The following is a 22,476-nucleotide window of genomic DNA, read 5'->3' as shown; positions in this document are numbered from 1 at the left end:
TAGCGTTCCCATATTTCACGAGCGCACAAGGAAGGGGCCGCACGGCTTCTATGTTGCGAAATGTTCGAGGGCAATTTATGCGGAACAATCGAGCGGAGAGGCCAATCGACTACAACTGCCGTTTTGACGGAACAGAATTGGTTACTTTTTTTGTTTTGGGGGGGGGGGGGGGATGTGAAGTTGCTCTAATTTCGTCCGTAACACGCGTCTACGCAGGCACGTCTTTTAAAGATAACGATGTACAGATAAATATCTTAAAGGTCTTTTTTTTTGTGCGCCTTTGCGGCGAACGTTGTTTCGGTTTATCGTCAATTACTTTTTTGTGTGTGTGTGTGAAATGTTGTATGCTATGGTACTCTTCGTTTTGCATAGTCCGGTGCATGTCTGTACTAAGTATGTATGTAGTGCCTTGTGTGGTTCCCCCGCATTGATTCTCCCGCCAAATTTTGATTCTCCCGCCAAATCGTGTTTTGTGACGTCTGCGATGACGCAACAAGGACAGGTATTCAAGCGAACGTTTGTGCGCCGTTAGGCTCTGCAGCGGACTGCAGAGCCTTCTTTACCGCCAGGTCCTCCTAGATGGCGCCACCATACTGCGCAGGACCGGTGTCCACCTTTGCTTTGTTTTTGACCGTATTCGCACCTGGCTTGTTTTTGTTACGCTAGAAAGTATTCGTTTCGTGAAACATGGGGCTCGACAAACAGGGTCACGTAATACAATGTCGCTTACGCCAAAGCTATAACAAGCATAGTGCGCGCAGTACCAACAGCAGCACACACTGGTACTTTTATGTGTACGGGTACTTTAGTAACTCGCATTGTTTACCCCCACCTCCCCGTACTGCTTTAAAATTAATATGCATTACGTTTAAGCGAAAATAGCTCGTTCTGCGAGCTTATAAGCCCTGCCTAACTTGCGTTTGCTTTTGCCGGCCTCAGGCAATCACACGGCTGCGCATAGTACGTCATATGCTTTAGCGCGGGAAATCAGCTGGCGAGTCGCATGGCCATTCCCTTTTTTCCAACTTGTATATGTTAAAAGTGGTGTCAGTGTGATTCTAAGGGGATTAATGAATGAACCAAACTTGTGTTCATTCTTTGTCTACAACAGCGTTGTCTACAAGACGAAGCTGTTTCCAGGAACTGGGCGGGATTTCATTTTCTTGCTCGTGTCTGTTTTTCAAAATATTTCGTTAAATCGGGAATGGTGCTGAGTCTATTTCGTTTGTTCGAATTCATAAAAGCATTGAGCCGTATAGGCACCTGCGCGGGAATCCGAATTTGTTCGTTAAATCCGAAAATTCGTAAGATCTGGTTTCGGTAGATCGAGTTCTGACTGTATTAGGATTTTATTAAGATATCTCCCTTCATCCCCCCCCCCCCCCCCCCCCCCCCACCCCAAAAAAAACTACAAAAATCTCTTAGAATATACTACTAGGGTCACCGCTTTTTGTCGGAGTTCGGTTTGTGTGTGCCTTGACATTCGGAATCAACGTGCATCGCATAAAAAGCTGTTGTGGGCAAGGAATATCTCAGAAATGCTCAGTATAATTTCTGAGAGCAAATGTATCCATATGTGCGTTCCATCTAAATACCCGTAAGACCGCTACTGCGTGGTACCGCTAAAGCATGCATTGCCTCGCGCATAATAATTCCAAGAACAGTATGGGACATGTTTCTGGGCAGTGCAAGGGTAATCCGAGCGCTGTATATGCCTCAATTGCCATCGCGCTGGTATAAAAACGAAATGACCCGTACATACAGGAACTGGCAACCCTTACACTACACGAAATAGACTAGCATACACTACCACGAAATAGACACACCTGTAAAATACACCGAACACGTGCCAACTGCAGTCGCCAAATGTAAATGCACATCCTGCCTATAAGCGGAGCATTTACAAAGCGGCATGTCACCTTCGATCGTTTTGTGACATCAGTGTCATTTTCCTTTTCGTTGTTTTTTTTTTTCTTTCTCTTTGTTCTTTTCCCTTCTTCTTTCTTTCTGTTCCAGAACGTGTAGTGCCTCAACGTTATAAGCGTTGTAATATATTTATTAGTTAAACATATGCTGTAATAAGATACCGCTCGCTGTTTCTCGCTTTGCCAATCTACCAGGGATGCAAGCCTTTGTCAAGTCTGAAAAGGGACTTTTTGCCTGCACCCTCGCGTCACTGCTGCTTTCTCTGTAGGTGTGTGATGCCATATAAACTTGAAACTGTCCGGGAAGTACGTGTAAGGGCAACCCGTTGTATGGGCATCCGAATATACATGTATCTACAGGAAATTGAAATGCTGATTAAATAAAATAAGGCAATCACGCCGCTCTTTGTAAAGAGCACATGCAACAATGTTCTACGCTGTCGTTTTGTCATTCTGATACTGTGGAGTAAGCGCCTCCTTCCCACCTCTCCCTTTGAAACGCCACAAAAAGATTTAATATTTTGGTTTCTTAGCAACTGTCAAAGGCATAGTCAACTAAACACCTAAGGCGAAAGATGACGATTGTAGGGCTTAACGCGCCGACGCAACGCAGGCGATGAGGCGCGCCGTAGTGGAGGGCTGCGGATTAATTTTGACCGCCTGGGGATCTTTAACGTGCGCCGAAATCTCGTACACAAGGGCGTTCTTGCTTTTCTCCTCCATCATAAAAGCGGCCGCCGCGGCTGGGAATCGAACCCGCGACCTCGTGCTCAGCAGAGCGACGCCTTAGCCACTCAGCCACCGCGGCGGGTTGAAGGCGGACAGGACGTATGACAGGAGTTCCTTTATTGCTAAGCTCCTCCACCACCCACCCCTTGTGTTTTAGATGCGACGGCATCTCATTCACTCGCCTTGTCCCTCCATACGGCGTTGTCGTTGTCCGTCCACACCCCTCCCCCATTCTCCTCGCCGCGCGAGCTGCGCTCTCCGCAGCTCACCCCATCTCTCCGATAGCGAACACTCTCTCGCGAGGGGCATTGGATTGGATTCGATTGGATTGGATTTGGATTGGATTAAAGTGGATTATGTTGGATTGTGTTGCGTCATACCCGCGCCACGTTTCGTCATAGCCGCGGCAGGGGGTTCACGGCACGTTTCACGCTTTGGGAGAATCAACCTAACGGAAACAACAACGGAACCCCCTATGCGTCGCATCTACACAGGGGTTCCCGCGAGGGGAGGTGGGAGTAATTTTTTTTATCGCTTTGAACCGTAAATAAAAAAAAATTCTGCTGGGCTTTTCTGTTTCCTTTCAGCCTCTTTTTATGAGCGCGAGAGAGGAATCCTCATCTTTCGCTCTGTCCTTCGCGTGGGCAGGTATCATGCGGGCACACGCATATTACGCCTCAAAGCAGGGCACATTTGCGGGCAAGGAAACGACCACGGCCGGCGAGTCCGCTTATAATGACGTCCGAACCATTTGAAAGTCCCCGCGTGTATCATCGCATCCGGGGGTGTAGTGAACGAGCTCGTGTTCAGCACAAGTCGGGCCTGATGACCATTGTCCGCACAGACTACGTGCTACTTCTGCGCGAAATGGACCGAAGACCCCAAGCTCGTCGCAGTTTTTTTAAAGTTCTGGCCACTCCCCGAAATAGGCCACCGAGGTGGACGTCGGGCGGCCGAGAAATGGCGGCGCCTTGGTATGGTTGGAACGTTCCCTTATCGCCGCCCTCCGTCTCTGCTGTAGCCGAGGTGACCGCCGCTGTTGCATGAGCGTGTCGTCGGCTACCTTGATCGTTTCCTGGGGCGCCAAATGACTCGCTATACTTAGCCCTCCTTCGGCTTGGCGACGACGCCTCCGAGTGACGCCCGCCGTGCGCCTCGTTTTGCATCCAAGAACGGGCCGTGGGCCGCCGTCGCATTCAACCCGTGTCAGCGGCGCCTGCGCGTATACGCCTCCTCCTACTGCCGTCGCTTTACTTTTTCCTGGCGGGATTTTTTCATGTGTGAGCATCACTAGTTCATCCATCCATCGAGTCCTTGGTTGAGTCCTATTGCGTTTAAGGCCCATTGGCAGCCACTTCGGGAGATCTTTGATATTTCTTCGATATCCAACATTGGGGGATATTTTTTTTTATTTGTGGGAGAGGCCGTCGTCTTGGAGTGGACACAACCAGGCTGATCGACGACGACGATGATGATGATTATGAGCATCACTGCACATCATTCGCGACTGGGCTCTGCAGTTTGAGAGATAACACCTATATCCAGACAGAATGGCCGGAACCTTTCCGCGAAACCCGGTCAGGCGCTTTTCGCCTTTAGCCCTGGTCTCTTGTTAGACATGTACACTATTTAGGAAATAAATAAATAATACCAATAATAAAAATTCTTGGCCTGCGGGGCACGCGAGCGGCGGTAAGGCGATTATTCGGTTCGCGTCCCCCTCCTTTCTGCGCACGGATACCGCCCGAAAACCGTGACAAAGAGAGGCTAACAGCTTCGCTGTAGAAGAGGCCTAATCTGGAGGAAGACCTACGTTTTTGTTCCCCACAGTGAACAGTAGTAGGTAGAGGTAACAGTCACTATTCTCGACCTAGGTCACTTGTCAGCGGAGACATCGAAGGTTTCTGGACTACAAAGGACACGCAGAATTAGCGCCTGTATGGTCCCCGTGCAGCAATAAGCAGCGTTCCGCTTCCGGTCAGGCATCGACGGATCATGGTCCCCGGTGGCACAGCGAGTTCCGCGGGCTTACGCTGTCGTCGCGTCGTTAGGCTGGCTCAACGTCTATAAACGTTGAGGCTGGCTGTCTCACTCACTTGTGGGCCAGGCTGGCTTCTTCTGAGGCTTGGCGAGACGACCGGCTTGACGGCGCAGGGTGTTCGCCATAGAGGGTAGTTGGAGGAACGGCGCTCGGGTCCGAGCATGGTCCGAGATTAGTACGTCCGGCTACACTCACTTCTCTCTGTTCACTGTTTTCACGGGCTTGCGTACGCTTCTGTTAATTAGTTCGCCCGCTTGTTTCTTTAATGGGCGGGCGCAATGTTAGTGACGTTGCAGTCAGAAGCGGATCCAGGTTTTTTTTCTGAGGTGGGGGGTCAGCTTCTATCAGAGATGATGATGATGATGGTTATGACAAGGAGTGGGAGGATAGCAGCCTTTTAAATGCAGAGCATTTCTTTAACTCACATGAAGCGTCCGCCGTCCGTCCGCACGCCCTCTCCCCCACTCCTCCTCTCCCGCATCACGCTACCCTCCTCGCTCTCACGACCCTGCGGGCGGAACGCAAGGTACATGGTGCTCTTCCCACTGCGCCACAAAACCGACACAGAATCAAAGGGTACGACGCGCCTTATATCCTTGAATCATTCAAACTACGCCAAGAAGCTGCTGATACACGGCAGCAGTTGCATCGATCTCGTCTTCACCAGTTGCTGCAACGCACGACCACTGCTTAAATACCCCTTAACAGTACACTTTAGCGACCACGAAGCCGTCGTTCTCAGCGTCCAATACAACGACAACACCAACAAATAAATAAATAACGACCTACAACAACCTACTCCTTGCCTTCACTTCTTGAGTCACAAAAAAAAAAAAAGAAAAACCCATCTCTCAACAAAGGCCTTAAAGAAGCAGAGAGAATCCGCCTTATACAGGCGTTTGTAATAAGCCGTATTACGTATTCTCTGCCATACCTCAATCCCTCTCAAGCAGAGTTGGCAAAAATTAATTGTCTCATTCGTCGGATATACAAGACGGCATTGCAGTTACCCCACAGCACTCCCACTGCCAGATTAGAACAGCTGGGCGTTTACAACACTGCAGAAGAAATAGTCGAGGCCCATCAACTCAATCAACTTAAGCGCCTATCGACAACATCCAGTGGTCGACAGATCATGCAGCCAACAAAGCAGCTCGAGAACTCACTGTCCGAGCAGGCCCAAGCCTCGTACCCTTACACGGAGCCCGATCAGCCCGAGACAGCTTGCTTAGCTATCGGGAAATAACTGAGCATTACCGCCTCGCCCGCCGCATATTCCCGCCGCCTCATCCTACCCTCTCTCACTCTGAAGAACGCTTATGGCGCCTCATTCAAACAAACACTTTACCCTGTCGCGCCAAACTGCACCTAATTCATCCAACCCTGTATCAGTCCCCCAACTGCCCCGCATGTGGCTTGAAAGACACCATCATCCATACCATGTGGGCATGCAACAACGACCCCTTCCCATTAATCCGTACCATCGAGCAATGGGAGGCGGCGCTGGGTAGCTCCGACCCGCAGATGCAAACAAGTCTGACGGAACGGGCTGCCTTGGTCACCGGCAAACTGCAACTACCGGTCACCGCCCCCTCCTAACTACGTATCGCAATAAAGTTTATTTCTCTCTCTCTCTCTCTCTCTCTCTCTCCACGAGGGGGGACTCGAGTCGCAAAATCACGAAAGTAATAATTAATATATGAAAGAAATAATAATAATTAATAGTAATAAGCAATAATAGTTAACACACTCACTACCACCCCACCACCACCCCCCAAACACTAACGTTAACGCAATACACCCACCCCCTACGCGGCGCATTTACTCGAGTCCCCCCTCGTGGGGAGATGGGCCCAATTTTTTTATTCACTGAAATTTCGGAAAACCGAAAATGCAAGGAATAGAAAAAATAATCCTCTAGACTTTTTCTACGACCTTAAGGGTCAGCTTTTCTTGGGTTTATAAATTCTAAAATTAAGGGGGTGGGGGGGTGGGGTTCAGGACATCCGGACCCCCACTCTGGATCCGCCAGTGGTGGCAGTGTCCCTTGGTTATCTTGTGACACTGCGTATACGTTTGTCTTGGAGGCCGTAGAGACTTTTTTTTTTTTTTTAACGACAGACCGTAGGTAATTTCAGTTAATACCCCATACGGTCAACGTATACACCTATAAAGCACATTGTGTCATGCCTTGCGGACAGACTTCTCGGGGAGATTCGCCTAATAATATTGAAAAAGGCTTTTCCGCGCATAGCGATGTGCGCTTTACAAGCTTTCGAGGGAATGGTCTGGTTAGCGAATCGTAGTTTCGTAATTAAGCGCAAGTAGATTTGATTTTGAGTAAGGCGTGCGTGTTGCTACGCTTTTTTTTTTTTTTTTCAGCGTATCATTATTTCCACTGCGCACTGTCGAAGCAATCTGGGCAGAGTCTCTCCTTCCGGCCTTCATCCATCGCGGCCTCGCGTGGAACGCTCCGAGGCACTGATTGTGCGGCGCTACTACCGGTGCCGGCTTCTTCTTTTCGGCTTGCGGGATGCGTGCCGTCTCTGGCCCGCTCATTCCCGTCGCGTCGAGTCCTCCCTGTGCCGACTGCGGCGGAAGCAGCGGAGCGCGTCAATCGCCTTTATTGGCCCAGTGTGCGCGTCTGGCGGGGGCCTGCGGCGCGAGCCAAGCGTGAAGGGCAGCGCGCGGGTCGCCGCGCAGCGCGCGACTTTTGCGCTCTTCACTTCTTTACATTGATCGCGCTCTCTGGCACGTCCGCTTCTTCTGCCGAAAAAGCAGCAGCCCTCCCGCCCGACCTCTCACTTACCGTGCGCACTGTAGCGCGCACCTGATTCCTCTTCTGTGTCTTCTCGTTTCGTCGTGCCTCCGGTAAATGCGCGCGCGCCGCCGCCGCCGTCGATATAACGCACCGCCCGCTGCTGCTGCTTAGCGCGGCTAATGGCTTCCTCCCCTAATGACGCGATTGTCTCGAGCCGGCGAAGAACGCGAGTTTTGCGGCGGGGCGTAATGTGAAGCGGCCGCCGCCGCCTGGGGCGGTCGATGAATGTCACGCGCCGCCGGCTGTCCGCGCCTTGTTGCGCGTGGGAATCGCCGCGCCGACCTTTGCCTTGACGCGCCGTGCGAGCCCGATGATCGAGAAGAGCGCGCGGTGACCGTTTCTTTCCGTTTTCTTCGTCGGCCCTCTCGTCACGGCTAGTTGCGGAAGACGATCGAATTCCCACGCTGAACCGCGCGTGCCTGAACTGCCGTATAACAGTGCTGCATCTTCATTACCGGACTGAAGCGTGATGTTCCTAATTGTTTCGATTTTTCTGGTCCGCGGTGCATGATCTAATCAAAGCGCAGTTTTGATCACTTTCAAAAAGTTTCGAATGCTCTCCGGATCGGGGCTGAGCAGATTGCTGACCCGACCGAAATGGTGCTGTGTATTTTGGGACCCCAATCAGCCTTTTGTGAAACTGCGGGCTTGTTTGGTTCTTTGCCGCAGCGACTGCAGGATATGCAATGAAAACATTTTGTACAAGTCGGCTTTTTGCACAACACCGCCTCTGTGCGGGAAAGCGTCCAAGACGTTTCGAATGATATCTCGATGATCGGGGCTGTGCAAATCACGTGGTCTTGCAACAAGCGCGGGAGAAGCCGTCTGGCGAGTATCCCCTTTGATATGCATTACCCGATTGTCTCGGTGTTGTCGTGGTTTACGTACATAATCGAGCTTTACTCTTGTCTCACGCTTTCCATAGCGTAACCATGGGTTCGGCATCATAAATGGATTCGACATCATAAATAACTGAGTTGCATTGTGTCGTAGCCTACTATACCCTGTCGCCTGGAAGCGGCAGGCGGGGGGTTCACACGCTGTTTAGGTCAGCGGGTTTTCCGGGCAGTCGCATAGTTTGGCATAAATTTAAGCTGGGATGGTGTATAGAACTGTTGGTGCCGGGTTTTCAAGGTGGCCTGCGTTTTGGCTGTCGGGGTTCCCTAAATTGAGCCGAATCGCTTCTTCCTTCTGTTGTTTAATTGAGCTAACGAGGAATTAGCGAGTCTGAGGTCGGTTGCACACAATGCGCGTGAATGTCGCTATGATTCTGCGTTTGCTTTGACCTACGCTCGGCCATAATTGTTGCATATTCATTAGCGTTTGCTTGTATTCCGCCCAGTGGCGGGCGTACGCAGAATTTCGGTTCGGCAGGGGGGCGGGGCATATGGACGAAATGGTGCAAAATCAGGTGTTGAATAGCTCTACGCAGAGGCATTCTAAATGAAGCTCTAAATACTACGAAGTTGAAAACTTCGGTTGTTGAAAAACGAGTATTTCACTGAGAAATACCAACTAGATTATATGGTCGAACGAGATATAAAAGCTCTTCAAGAAGCAAATCGACAGTCGTTTACTTTGCGTAATACGCTGTCTTTTGTAAAGTTCTAATGTTCTTGGTCACGAAACCAAGCCACCATCAACACGCGTTTGCTAAACGAAAACTAATCAAAGGAACGATGGCTTTCACCCGCGAACACAATAAATCATAGTTCTGATTGGCAGCTTACAATGCAAACGGCAGGAGATTATAACAAAAATCTCTCCCCTTCCGCCAAGACAATATAAGAGATAAAGACAAAATTCCTACCGGATCCATGCGGTTTTGCTGCACCCAGAAGTTCGGGGTGATCGACTGATGCTTTACTGCTGCTTTTTAACACTTCCGTTATCTTTTTCATGCCAGCAGCTGCCTTTTCCGCTTCGGGAGCCCATTTCTTTGCCTCCAGGCCCCGCCGCAACCACACATCGAGAAATTTTACTATCTCCCTGGTAGTGGCTTCCGCGGATCTGCTAGCGTGTGCGTCCGTTGGTCCTGGGTTGGGGCAAATATTGAGGCTGAGTAGATCGAAGAAAGAGACATTATGTACAGAAATTTACATAGTTTGAGACTGAGTGAACAGAGCAGTGCGCTCCTGCGTGCAAGAAATTAAATAAGCAAATTGTGCCCGTCCCTTTCACCCTTTTCCTCCGCTGTATTCAGAAACACACAAATCACAAAAATCCATGGCGCTGAAATTGACGCCCACACCGAGGCTGAAGCGTCAGGAGCAGTCCTAGGGCCCCCCTCTGGTAATCCGGCGTTGGACGACTCGTTTGAAGAGCGGCGTCTCGGACACGCCACAAAGGTTCCCACGATGAGCGGCACACCGCCAAGAAGGCAGGAACACTTAGCCTGCCACTGATAGGGACGCACCGCGCGACGCATTGTCATGCCCTCTGCTGAGTGTTATTTTGGTCATTAGGGCTGCAGCCTTCTTTGGGGGGCGATTGAGAGCCCGCGGAGTCGCCTTAAGCGGCTTATATAGTCCACATCAGCATGGGTTGCCGCCACGCCATTGTCCGGTCGTATCCTGTCGATGAGGGTGGGCACACGAACGACGGAAGGCTTGGGCGGTCGAACCCGATAATATCGACGACGGATTTCACAACACCGCATGCCGATCTTAGCACTGGGCTGTTCAAGCGCCGCGGCCTCTAGAAGAATGTGGAGACTCGGAAAAACGAAGTTCAGCCGCCTATTGCGAGTGGAGAGGTCTTATATGCGGGACGAGGGCTGGTTGAAGTAGGCACGAGAGAGGAGGAAGACGCGGGAAGAAAGTCATTTACAAAACGACGCAAACACAGCTTGGAGGTCGGAGGCTGTTAACAGAATCCGTCGCCGGGCTCGGTCTCACAGATGTTCCATGAAGAGACGCGCGGCCCGCGGCGTCGCTTTGTCTGGAACGGCTGCCGGCACCACCGCGGTGTCGGCGCGCTGACTTGTCGCCGTCAAACAAAATAAATTGCTCAGCTACAGCGCACAGGTGTAGGATTGGCGCCCGTCAGGAAGCCCCTGCACTGAACTGAACCCCACTGAATCTCGGGGCTCTTCACATTTTTCTGGTGGAGGCGAAAAGCAAAAACGCCATTTTTTTCGAGATTTCGGCGCACGTTAAAGATCCCCAGGTGCTCAAAATTAATCCGGAGCCGTATACGGCGCGAATCATCGCCTGCGTTGCGTCGGCGCGTTAAACCCTACACCCAATCAGTCAGTCAGTCAATCAATCAATCAATCAATCAATCAATCAATCAATCAATCAATCAATCAATCAATCAATCAATCAATCAATCAATCAATCAACGCGGCTTTCCACTCAGGAAAGCGAGCTGTCAGCCATTTGTTGCCCTTCAACTGCTGCCTTCATACCCACAGAGCTCCATTGCTTTCGCCGACAGTAGAAACAATGACGCCCTCTTGTTTCCATGTTCGTAGAGTAACAACATACATCAGCCTGCGAAATGCTTCTCAACACGTGCGGCCAAACTGATTTCCGTCTATGGGAACAGCAGTGAGTGAAATCAGGCGTCGCCGGTAAACCAAATGAGCAAAACTTAGTTTGTAGTGGTTCCGTCGGCACCGCATGATGCGCGGCTGTTTTTGCCCCGGAAGAGCCGAAACAACAGATGAGAGTGACGGGGACGAGCTAGTGCATACAAATCACGAGCTATTCGACTCTGGAGCTGGACGACCATCAGGACACACATAAAGGTCACATTTTGTATCACGGAACAAATATAAAAGGCATGAGCAACAACGAGAGAAGAGAATCCAAATTCAAAATGGAGAGCAGTAGGCTTATATAATGAACGTTTATGTAACGGTGGTCTAGCCTTAAAAATCACCCCCCGTGTCAAAAATTTCAAAAGGGGGGGAGTTGGGTGTAACCCCCCCCCCCCCCCTTTCCCGTGTACGCCAGTGATTCCGCGGCACCGTAAGCTCACGGCAGCCTGGATAGGGTTCCCTACGCCACCTTGAGTCAACGTACATCACCGCGTAGCTGCAATGCTGGCCATCCTCACATAATGGGGGTCGCGGCATCATTTAGGAGGTCCTCGAGGGCATACCAGGAATCAGGAATGCCCTCCGCAAACCCACCTCTCACTGAACCCCCTCCTCCTGCTCAACCTGTCCCCATTTTTCCTTCGTTTTTCCAAACCTTGCTGGCCATGCAAGAGTGGCTATGCCGCAAGGCACTTACTCAGCTTTAAAGTAGGCTTTTTGCACAACACCGAATCTGTGCGGAAAAGCATCGAAATAGTTAACTGTGGAGTCCGCCATTCCTTTTGTAAGACCAGAAGGAATCCCGTGCACTCGACCATGGTTGGGAACCATTTCTCTCAACAATCCTTCCCTTCCTAAGTAAAAAACCAGTGCATGTGGGTAGGTGGTCTGATTGGAAACGCCTTTTGTGTTAAAGCATACCTCTGCAAACCACGGTGTTTTTTTTTTCTTCAATTTTTTTAGCGTTGGCACATTTTATTAAAAGCCATTTTCAGCACCCATTACAAAACCATTTCTGCCCTAACACAACAGTAACGCGAAGCATATATAGGCAAGACCTTTCCAAACGACTAAAATTAGTGGCATAACTCATAAGGCATAAGGGGAGGCGAGATAGAAGCATAACAAAATCATAAGAGGTCTGCGCGAGCAGCGCCTAGCACAACAAAACCAAAAGGTAAATAAAAATACGCTGGCTAGTGCTCTGGGGTCGAGCAATGCAAGTAATTGTTCTTGAGGTGTTCTAAATCGTACAGATCCAATTAACCCCGCATGGTCCATATTTAACAGAAAAAAAAAAAAAAAAAAGAAACGCAAGTGCTGCCCCTTCCCTCACGAGCCGCAATGGTGATGCTGCCCATTCTGCTGCTGGTGTCTTTCTCGTGTTCAACACTTGCGATAGCTGCTTTGTTCTTTATTCTCCTTGCCCAAACGACTTCATTTGCATGTTTATAGTGTTACGCTTCGCATGGCCCCCGAGCGACCTTCTCACATTATTTTTCCCCTCCTCCCCTTCTTCCCCGGAATGCAGACATGTCGGAGGAGTCGTCGCTGGTGCAGCGGCTGGCGGACCTCCAGGCGCGGCTGCGGCACGCCGAGATGCTGAACCACCAGCGGTGGGAGGACGTGCTGGCCCTGCAGCAGCGCCTGGTGGCGGGCCCCAACGGGACCAGCCTCAGCGACGGCTCCCCGCTCGACCTCCAGCTGCCCGCCATCTACCACTTCCTGCCGCACCTCACAGCCGGGCCCGACGCCGTCCGGCCCGCCTTCAAAATCTCCCGCGGACGCTCCGGAGGTATGGTAGGACGCCTCTCCGAGGAGGACACCGATCTTAGCGTTGACTGTAAATTGTTGCTCTTTTCAGAAAAGATAGCTTTAAATTTAAGCCGTACTAAAAGCTTTCCTTTTTTATAACCCGAGCCATCGGTGGGGTGAGCCGCTCTGTGGTGTACTGGCCTTACTGGGATTCAGAGAAATTTATTTCAAACAACAGAGTTCATCCCTTCTTGTTGCCTCAGCTTCCAGTGCGTCATATCGTTGTTTAGGTGCTAGGCACAAAGCCTGAGACAGCGGTCTGCAAGTAACCACCACAACTGTTGTTGTGGTGCCTTTTGTGCAGTGCCCTTTACAGTTAAGCAGTGACGTCGCACTATTTGATAGATTTGGCGATAGAACAAGTTGCCGTCTTAAGTACCAGTCAGTCTGTGCATTTCATAATGTGTTCAAAGTGGGGAGAAAAAAAGTTAGAAGTTACGAAGTTGTATCGAAAGTCAACGATCACTGACCAATGTAGAAAATGATTGGGTTGACAGCGAAGCTGTTTAGCAAATCATAATTTTTCATGTCCACAGCTAAAAATACAAAGAAATTGCCAAGCCCACGACTGCCCGGCAGCAAAAAAAAAACAAAAACAAAGAAAATGGCGAGCGCTCTTGTGTGCGTGCCTCGCGATGACCGCCCAGCATCTCCTGCACACGTCTGTCGAGCCAAGCATACCCAGTTAGGGAGATTGGCCAAGATTAGCAAAAGAAAAAAAATAAACTATAGCTTTTGCCGTAATCGTGACAACACTTGTTCAGAACAAGAACGACTCCAGTGTTCGCTGTAATCGTCGCAACACTTGCTCGGAATGAGAAAGACATGTCGTAAGGATGCCCCTCCAAGGTGCCGTCCACTTCCAAAAAAATGAAGGAAGCTCAATAGCAACAATGATGGAGTAGAGGTCGTTACAGCAGCGAAGAAGAAGCGAATTGGCTGCAATCGTGGACCTAAACCTTCATGATGGTCGTGAAGGTTGTGTACAGCTTCTCTACCTTGAAGTCTTGAACCTTGCAGACGCCACTCGCTGTTTCCCCCTACAAAACTTTTTTTGTTGTTTCTTCTATGCTCTGTATCTCACCAAATAAGTTGAATTGGCAGGTTACTGACCCAACACAATCTTAGTTTTTTTTCTACAGTCACGTACAGAATTGCGTACATAGAATCACTGAGGTCAGGAGCGTCAAGTAGCGCTAAATGTTTCCACATACGTATATATTTGTGTGATGGGCTAATGCATGGTTTCGATACTTTTAGGACTGCAAGTTTTTGAGAAAACGAGAAGAAAGAGTTGAAAAAGATCATGCACTGAAGCCATCGCCTGCGTCGCGATTTTGTTTGTTTACGCTCTTAGTAATGTTACTAGCCGCCAGAGGCAATAAAATCTTCATTGTGAGGCGAAGGATACAAAATTAGGCTAAACTAGCGAAAACTTTGGTATTTATTTTTGTAAAAAACTGCAGGATTCAAATGTACATGGTTGTGTACATAGTGTCGGAAAGGGTTAAGTGTTAGTGTGAGCTTCCTTAATTTTTTTTTATCTACCGAAATAACAAATGGTGCCCTGCAACTGTTGAATCTAGTGCGGCACATTGCGACAAGCCGACTCTCGCACACTCTTAGTGCTTGCAGGGCTGGCCTAAATGGTACTGTGTTTTGGCCAGCATTATAGTGATGAGACCTTAATCAGCTGTATGTGGAGCTGCATGTTTATTATGTTCTTTGCCGCAGTGATGGTGAGATGTGATTAAAAACCTTTTTATACTGACGCTATCTGCGCTGACAAATGTGTATCTTGCTGCCACAGATCTCACTCGTACCTGGGTCGTCTCTCTTAGACAGGCTTAGAGTACTGCGTTCAGAGTTTGTCGCTTTTGCCTTTCCCCTGGTTCTCGTGCTAGGAATACTCAAGAAACTGTTTTAATATGAGCTTTGATCGTCAAGTGTCAGATATAAGCACATTCTGCACCATGACGAGCATGCCTGGTTAGATCTACCGGGATCTGCAAGAACACAACAGTCACAAAATGGACTTGCCCAAAAATAAAATGTTAAGTGTGCACTTACAAGCACTGTTCCTTAAAAGAAAAACGTGCGTGGGGGGAGGCTACTGACTCAGTTAGTGACTACTATGGGTATTTTATCGTGCGGTCTAAGTTCATCCATCCATGGAGAAGAGAGAGAAAGGAGCTCCAAAGATATGCTAGCAAACCTCCAACCTTGTGTAATTTTCACGAAGACACCCAGAGCTCATTTGCTTGCTCAGGGGCGTAGTTCATCTCCATGCCGCACACAGCAGGGCCAAAGCTACGTTGCTTACTGAGCTGGTTCCGCCCACCAAGCAGGGGGAATGCAAATGTCCGTCCAAATTAACTTCAGTAAAGCTTGCTGTTCGGCTAGTTGGTCCTTCCAAAGCCCCATCACCTGTTATCCCTTTTCTACAGCCGGCTTCCATATGAGGTCACGATGAATTATGTGCACTCGTTAAACAACTTTGTCGATAGCCTTGCAGCATTCACTATGCTGCACACAGCTGTGACACGAACTATAGTTGCTTGTTTCTTTTTTTCTTTCTTTTTTTTAGTGACAAGATTCTACAGGAGGCTTGTAGTTTCGTTCTAGCATAACTGTTGTTTCGTTGACATGGTTGCATGTGCACTGGATGATTTGGCTACAAGGTTGTTTAGGAATTCTAATGCCCTGGGCTTCACCTCATATCCTCCACAGCTGCCTCCTTCCTGGAACACTTGATTTATTTGCACCACGAGGCTTGTGAATGTCTCGTTTCATCCCTACATTGTGTTGATCCCCTTGGCGTGAATGCTAAATATGGCACGATTCACTAACACCCAAGTTCAATTTGGTACAGACCAGCAGCACAGGATAAGCACTCAAATTCATGCAGTCACAGATGAGCAGTTGCAGCCCTCTTAACAATTAAGTGTACGGACTCAGCAAACTCAGCAGTGTGTGCAGCATGTTCTAGCGTTAAACTAGGCTTCTTCAAGAGGTTGGACGACTATTTTCGATAAGAAATCGACTGGGCACTGCCATATACATGCTGCTAATGCTGTTTTCGATAAGAATCTCGACTGTGCACTGCCATATACATGCTGCTAATGTTGTCGGTAAAACCAAGGTCCTGGCCATGGAGTTCTTCTCAGTTATTTTTAATACACCCTGATTGCGTTCTGTTTTGCTTCTTTTCAGAGTTGCGTGAACACTGATCTCGCTGCGTGGCCACAGTCCTGATTGCTTGTCACGTCTCGGTTTTTGCAGTGACCATGGTCCTTGGCATCCCCACTGTAAAACGGGAGGTGCACAGCTACCTGATGGCCACTCTGCAGAACCTCATCGGCAACATGAGCCCTGAGGAGAGGAAGATATCGCTCATTGTCGTCCTCATTGCCGAGGTGCGTGTCCTGTTGTACTCGTAGCCGATGCATGTGCATGCCCATGTTTAAAAAAAGCACTGCTGATAAACATTCTTACTCTTTCCTTCGTGTCTGGAAGTACTGCGCAAGCTACAGTCATCACCAGCTTGGAGCAGCGCTGCGTCAAAGCAAATGCGCCTTCCATTTCTGCTTTGCTGCATTTATTGCTGCAACTGAAAGAAAGGCAGCCAACGGCCACTACGTACACTGCTTTAATGACATAATTTGAGCACTTGAAGAACAAAAAGACTGGGAAAGCGAGATGATTTTTTTGAACGAGTTTTTGTTATCTTGTGGGTATAGGGCAGTCATTTTTGGCTGGGCTACTTTGTGACCTCTTATTCTAACCACTGAGCGTGTTTGTTGACTAAAAAATCATTAAGGATATAAAACAAATGTCGAAATAAGTGTTTTTTTTCGTTATAAAATTGTATGTGCTTGTGTCTCTGCATGCAGAGTGAAGGCCCGTTCACGCTTGTGATGAAAGCGAGCGAAAGCGAGGGGAATTCTGTTGCTTTGTTGCGAGGCGACAAAAACTGGTCCCGATCATTCGACAAAACCAATCGTTGCGCAACAAAGCGACGGAATTTCCGTCACTTTCGCTCGCTTTCGTCGAAGGTGTGAACGGGCCTTTACTCAGTATACAGCAGTCACAAAACTCCCCATAGGCCAAATGCATTAAAAAAGCTGTCTGCAGTGGGCCTCCTGGCTTCAGGCCAATCAGCGGTAAGCATGTGGCTTGTGGGTTAGCTTGGCATCTGTCAACAGAAATTTGAAGTATGTAGTACAGTACTCAGGCAATCGCAGTTGATGCCACAAGTCATAAAGAAAGAACCATGCAAACGTACATAAACATTACCCAGTTAAATGTTTCTTAATTTGAAAAGCATGCTGTATGTATTAGGTTGTGTTATAAGTAAATGTTTGACAAAGTTCAATTTTTTTTTTTCCCCTCGATGCTACACCAATACGCTTTCCCCTCGGTTACAATGAGGCAGGGGTGCTCGCATGGCCCGGATTTCGAAGTGGAGCTTCACAGCTGTTGTATATTGAAGAACTGTTTGCACATGTGCATCCGCGTGTACATCCGTGTGCAAAATGAGGATTTGTGACCCCAGAACGAAACGGCACAATCCCTTATCAGTGTGGGGACCCCCTCCTCGAAATGCCACTGCTCACCATGAGCAGTAGGATTGTGACGTCCAGTGTCAATAAACTGGAATTGTAATAAATTGTAGTAAATTGTAATTGTAATAAATTGGAATGAATTGGAATAAGGTAGAAGTCCCAATCAAATTCCTACTAAGTGTACCCTTAATTTGCATGTGCATATTTCAGACTGACATCAGCTACGTGATGAAGCAGTCAAGGGACCTCAGAGAGGAGTAAGATTGCCTTTTTTCTTCTTATTGTTGCATGCTAGTGGCATTTGTGTCATTACGAACAGGCCAATGCACAGAACCATTCGAGACATTGTGTGGGGATCAAAGTCCATCTGGTTGCACAAACAGAGTAGAACCTTGATAAGGTTCTATTCCGTTTGTGCAAGGGGCAAGGTTTTAAAGCTTATGCCCTTGGCTAATTTTGTTTTCCAATGACTACCATTGTGTTAACCAGGAGTACTAGCATCCCTTGGGGGAATGCAAGGCGTGAAGCTTGTGTAGTGGTATATGTTTTAATGTGTGTTTATTTTTTTATTTTAATGTGTGTTTAATTAATTTAATAACTTTAATTAATTGAGACTACTGTTGGAACAGATTCAGTTTTTTTATCTTTATTAGCTTCATCATCACTTTGTATGCAAAGTGCTAAGGATAAGGTTGAAAGCGGGGCCTGATGTAACAAGCTCACATGGCTCGCTTGTTTTCAGTTTAGTGTAATTTTTGGAAGCACTCCAGAGAATTTCCTGAGGAGTCGGTGCCCATAAAGCAGTTCACTGATAACACAATTTAATGGTGACTCGACAAATTTTGTTTGTTGGTGTTTACATACTGCAGCACGAAAGGGCTATCGCGGAAGAGGGGGTAAAAACTCCACCCATGTAGATAATCTGAGGGATAATTGTGGTTTAGGGGACAATCTGAAGAGGCACCAGTATTCCCGCATTGCCGCTATGAATAGCGTCAGCACATACACATTTTTTGCCGTGGAAGGTTGGTGCTATGTTGTGCTATGTTCTGCTGCTTGTAGTGCAGTTTGTCTTTTAAGGACAATAGTTTTTCTTGGGCTACTTAAACATCGAAATTTTGGTCCGTCTGTCCGTCCGTCCGTCCGTCCGTCCGTCCATTGATCCAACTGCCCGGCCAACGGTATTGTGGATGTTGAATGAGATGATGTTTATACAGACTAGCCATTTCTAAACATTTAAATCTCAAAACATTGCTGGCGCTAAGCTGGACAAAGGACGAAAGACTAAGGATTGCACAAACGAATGAAGCACTTTTCACTCATTTCACTCATTCGTGCAATCCTGAGACCTTCGTCCTTCATCCAGTTTAGCACCAGCAATGTTTCAATTGAAAAACCAACTAGCCCCATTCCAAGCTCTGATTTAAATCTGGTGGCTATGTCCATGCTTGTCAACATTGTTGAGCAAAAACAAAGCATTATACATATTTGAGACAAAACATCAATACATAAAAGATGTTTACAGTGTTCCTTTATTAAAAAATACATAAGTGCCTGATTTTTTTTTTCTTTGTCTTTGCTTCCCAAACTGACCAGGCTGAGTGAGCACATCGACAGTGGCCTCCTGGAGATAGTCTCCCCTCCAGCATCGTACTATCCCGACATGGACAAGCTCCCCGAGACCCTGGGGGACCCACTGATGCGCGTGAAGTGAGTGATGGCATTCCCCTGTTTCCCACGTGTCTTGATGTGTTTTCACAGCACTGAATGGCAGAACGGCAGCCACCAACTCCTCGCGTGGAGTAAGAAAGTGTTTCCATGCGATTAGCATTCATGGCCTACTTTACACACTTCAATGCAGATCTCGTAAAGTAAACATGGACATACAGGTAACAGGAGACAGTGCTTTTCTTTTGTTACCTATCCCTCTGTCCTCTTTGCCCCGTTGAGCAGCTTAAAGGTCTACTCTATTCATTTCTGCATACGCTACCACTTGTTATGCTCTCTGTTCTTTGTTTTTACGTTATATTGTTTTCTTTTTCAGAAAATATTATGGGTGAAAAAGTGTCAAGCAGATTCTTGAGGTCTTACGAGCTATGTTCCCAATTTGTCTGATTGTTTAATGATTGTACAATGCGGTAGGGCTGTAGGTTGTTTTTATTGTTTCTTCCCTTCGTTGTAGCTAATTACGGGTTATAATTAGTCTGGTATTTTTGTCAGTATTTTTTATAATGTCTTGCCCCCCTCCCCCCTACGTAATACCCTCACCTAGAGGGCCTTTGGGGGTACTCTGAATAAATAAATAAATAAATAAATAAATAAATAAATATCAACCAAATGGCCCAGTTCACCTCTTTGCCTACGTTGCGGTATGACTGTCCTTATCTCTAGCCCTTACTCCGAACCACCTGTATGCGAAGACTCGACAAGGGGTTCGAAAGAACAGAGTGGCGAGGAAGTCAGAGGGGTGGTTGGGGAAAGGAGTGAGATAGGGAGAGGGGAGGTGGACGACGGGAATTCAGTTTGTTAACGGAAATATGTCACACAACTGTAATACTTCATTACATCGTTCGGAACTGCTGCCCCAAAAGCACCGAGCATCGAGGTGCCACTATGTGCTAAGCAGAATAATTCTGGTGTGACAACAGTTTGTTACTCCTACTGTAACTAGGGTTGCCGCCTGCCCAGTCTTGGACCGGCCCGACCGTTTTTTTAAACAGTGGGCCGGTTGCTGGTCCATACTTAAAACCGGCCGTCATTGGCCAGTTTTTTGGCCCTCGTGCCGTGATTATGTCCGTTTTGGCGTTTTACAAGCGTCAATTCAACAACTAAGACGATAAATATGTTGACAAGCTGCGCAAAGACATGCGAGCAGAAAAAATACGCGGGCGAGCGCGCTGCTTGAGATGGAGGGGGACCTAAGGGAGGAACAAAACAACAAAATGCTGCCGCCGTGGTCAGCAATTGCGGTTACTTTTCAGTGAAGCACATACAGAGCAATAACCAAGCTCTCAATTGCTTTCAGTACAAAGGTTATGTTGATTCCTCTCTAAGAAAATGCTACAATACATGGCGTCTTTTTTTGAACAGAAATTAAACATTATATGCACCATGCCCCCCCCCCCCCCCCATGCAAAGGGCCGGGGGGGGGTTTGGGGGGGGGGGGGGGAGCTGGCAACCCTAACTGAGGTAGGGGCGAGGCTGCCTTTATTGGTCCAGTTGGGGAAATGCCACCATTTTCGACCAATACAATGCCACGTGCATTTACAAAACTAATCACCCTCCAAAGGATAGGTCTTTGCCTCAGTCTCTCTTGCTTTGGATTGTAATGTGTGACTTGGCTGCAAGTGAAAATTCACCCAAATGCATGTGATGGCACCTTCATCATCATCATCAGCATGATGAACACTGCCATCATCATTACAGGAGAGGTGTAGTCTTCCTCCTCAAATGTTAGCCTTCAAGGGGCAGCCTCCACCAGGCTCTCAGTGCATCTCTAGTGCACTGTATAGTTCAAAGTTCAAAACTGTGGGTTGAAATTGGGGTTTGGTGGAGTGGTCGGATGATTGCAGGTCCTTGGCACGATGGAAAAAGGGAGGGGGAAGTGGCAAAAAAGGGGGAAGAGGAGGGGGTATAGGTAAGAAGGTGAGATATTTTCAATCGAGAGTTGTGGAAGAGGTCCTCAGTACATTGCATACAGACAGAGGCATGTGTGCGTGTGGCTGCATGTACGTGTGGGTGCACACATTTACGGGTGTATTTTGTCTCCATGTTCTGCGTTTTGGAAATTCTTTCTCAACAGGAATTGACGCTGAATTATTTTCTCTGCCTTTATGATTTTCAGGTGGAGGACGAAACAAACGCTGGACTTTGCGTATCTTATGATGTATGCGCAGAGCAGGGGAACCTTTTATGTGCAGGTGAGAGAAAGCTAGCCTATAGGTGGTATTTGTTGAAAAGTTTAGCTGTCAATTTCTTCGCTTGGCAACACTGGAAACAGCCACAGACATGGCCGATGCGCCACGGACATAGCGCGGCATGGGCCACTGCTCCCAGACGCCGAAGAAAAAATACACCGGCGTGCGTCGTCCGCTTCGCTTCAACCCGATTCTCAATGGTGGTGTCAATATAGATGTTATTAATCGCACTCACATTGGACTCGAGACAGTACTTTGCGTTCGTTGAGGTAGAGTTTGTTGACATGAAACACAGTCATGGGCTTAGCACGGACAAGTACTGCCATCCTGCAGAGCCCGACGTAACGAGTGACGGCGCACTCACACGGTTGCCTGCATGCACACCTCGCCAATGAATGCAAGCAATATTATTGACTCACTTTTGGTAACACCCACCGCGGTGGCTCAATGGCTGAGGCATTGCGCTGCTGAGCACGAGGTCGTGGTTTCGATTCCCGGCCACGGTGACTGCTTTTCTGATGGAGGCGAAAAGCAAAAACGCCTGTGTGTACGAGATTTCGGCGCACGTTAAAGATCCCCAGGTGGTCAAAATTAATTCGGAGCCCTCCACTAGAGCTCTGCACAGGCCTGATTTTATGGCCCGAGCCCGGCCCGAGCCCGCTTTGTGAAGCCCAAGCCCGACCCGGGCCCGTAACACCTAGCCCGGGCCCGGCCCAGGCCCGGGCATTCATAAGTGAGCCTGGCCTGGACCCGGCCCGGGCCCGTCGTCTCAAGCCCAGGCCTGGCCTGGCCCGGCCCGGTCATTTATTTTTGAGCCTAGGGAGGGCCCCAGTGTGTGTAATTTGTTTATTATATTTGGTTCAGTGTCTTCGTAGCGGGCAATCAGACGGAGCATCTCTTCTGTACAAGCACGCCATGAACTGAAACGCCAAAAATAAGGGTTTAAAAGTGCACGTAGTTTAGCTTACACCGTCCGCAGTTCATGCCACATCAGCGTGAAAGTTCGTATTCTTCCACAAAAGACACCATCACCTTTGATTACCAGACTCGTGGCAACTTCACATGGTTGTCTCGGCCACAAGTTGGTATTGCTGAAATTTTTTGCTCCGCATCTGAATC

General features: G+C 48.4%; 1 protein-coding gene across 2 annotated transcripts in view; it reads left to right on the top strand.

Moving 5' to 3' along the window:
* Mgat4a (alpha-1,3-mannosyl-glycoprotein 4-beta-N-acetylglucosaminyltransferase a) overlaps nt 1-22,476 on the top strand; it is a 179,284-nt gene that overhangs the window by 122,269 nt on the left and 34,539 nt on the right. For both annotated transcript variants that reach the window (XM_077703518.1, XM_077703519.1), the window contains 5 exons: nt 12,592-12,855; nt 16,158-16,291; nt 17,651-17,697; nt 19,037-19,150; nt 21,285-21,360. In XM_077703518.1, coding sequence (XP_077559644.1) covers nt 12,592-12,855; nt 16,158-16,291; nt 17,651-17,697; nt 19,037-19,150; nt 21,285-21,360 — 635 coding nt within the window. The remainder of the gene's footprint in view (nt 1-12,591; nt 12,856-16,157; nt 16,292-17,650; nt 17,698-19,036; nt 19,151-21,284; nt 21,361-22,476) is intronic.

Source organism: Haemaphysalis longicornis, unplaced genomic scaffold (genome assembly GCF_048455015.1).
Source record: "Haemaphysalis longicornis isolate Haplotype H1 unplaced genomic scaffold, Haemaphysalis longicornis Haplotype H1 scaffold_3, whole genome shotgun sequence".
Classification (NCBI taxonomy): Eukaryota; Metazoa; Arthropoda; class Arachnida; order Ixodida; family Ixodidae; genus Haemaphysalis; species Haemaphysalis longicornis.
The sequence above is the reverse complement of the archived record's forward strand: the minus strand, read 5'-3'. Positions and strand labels throughout refer to the sequence as shown.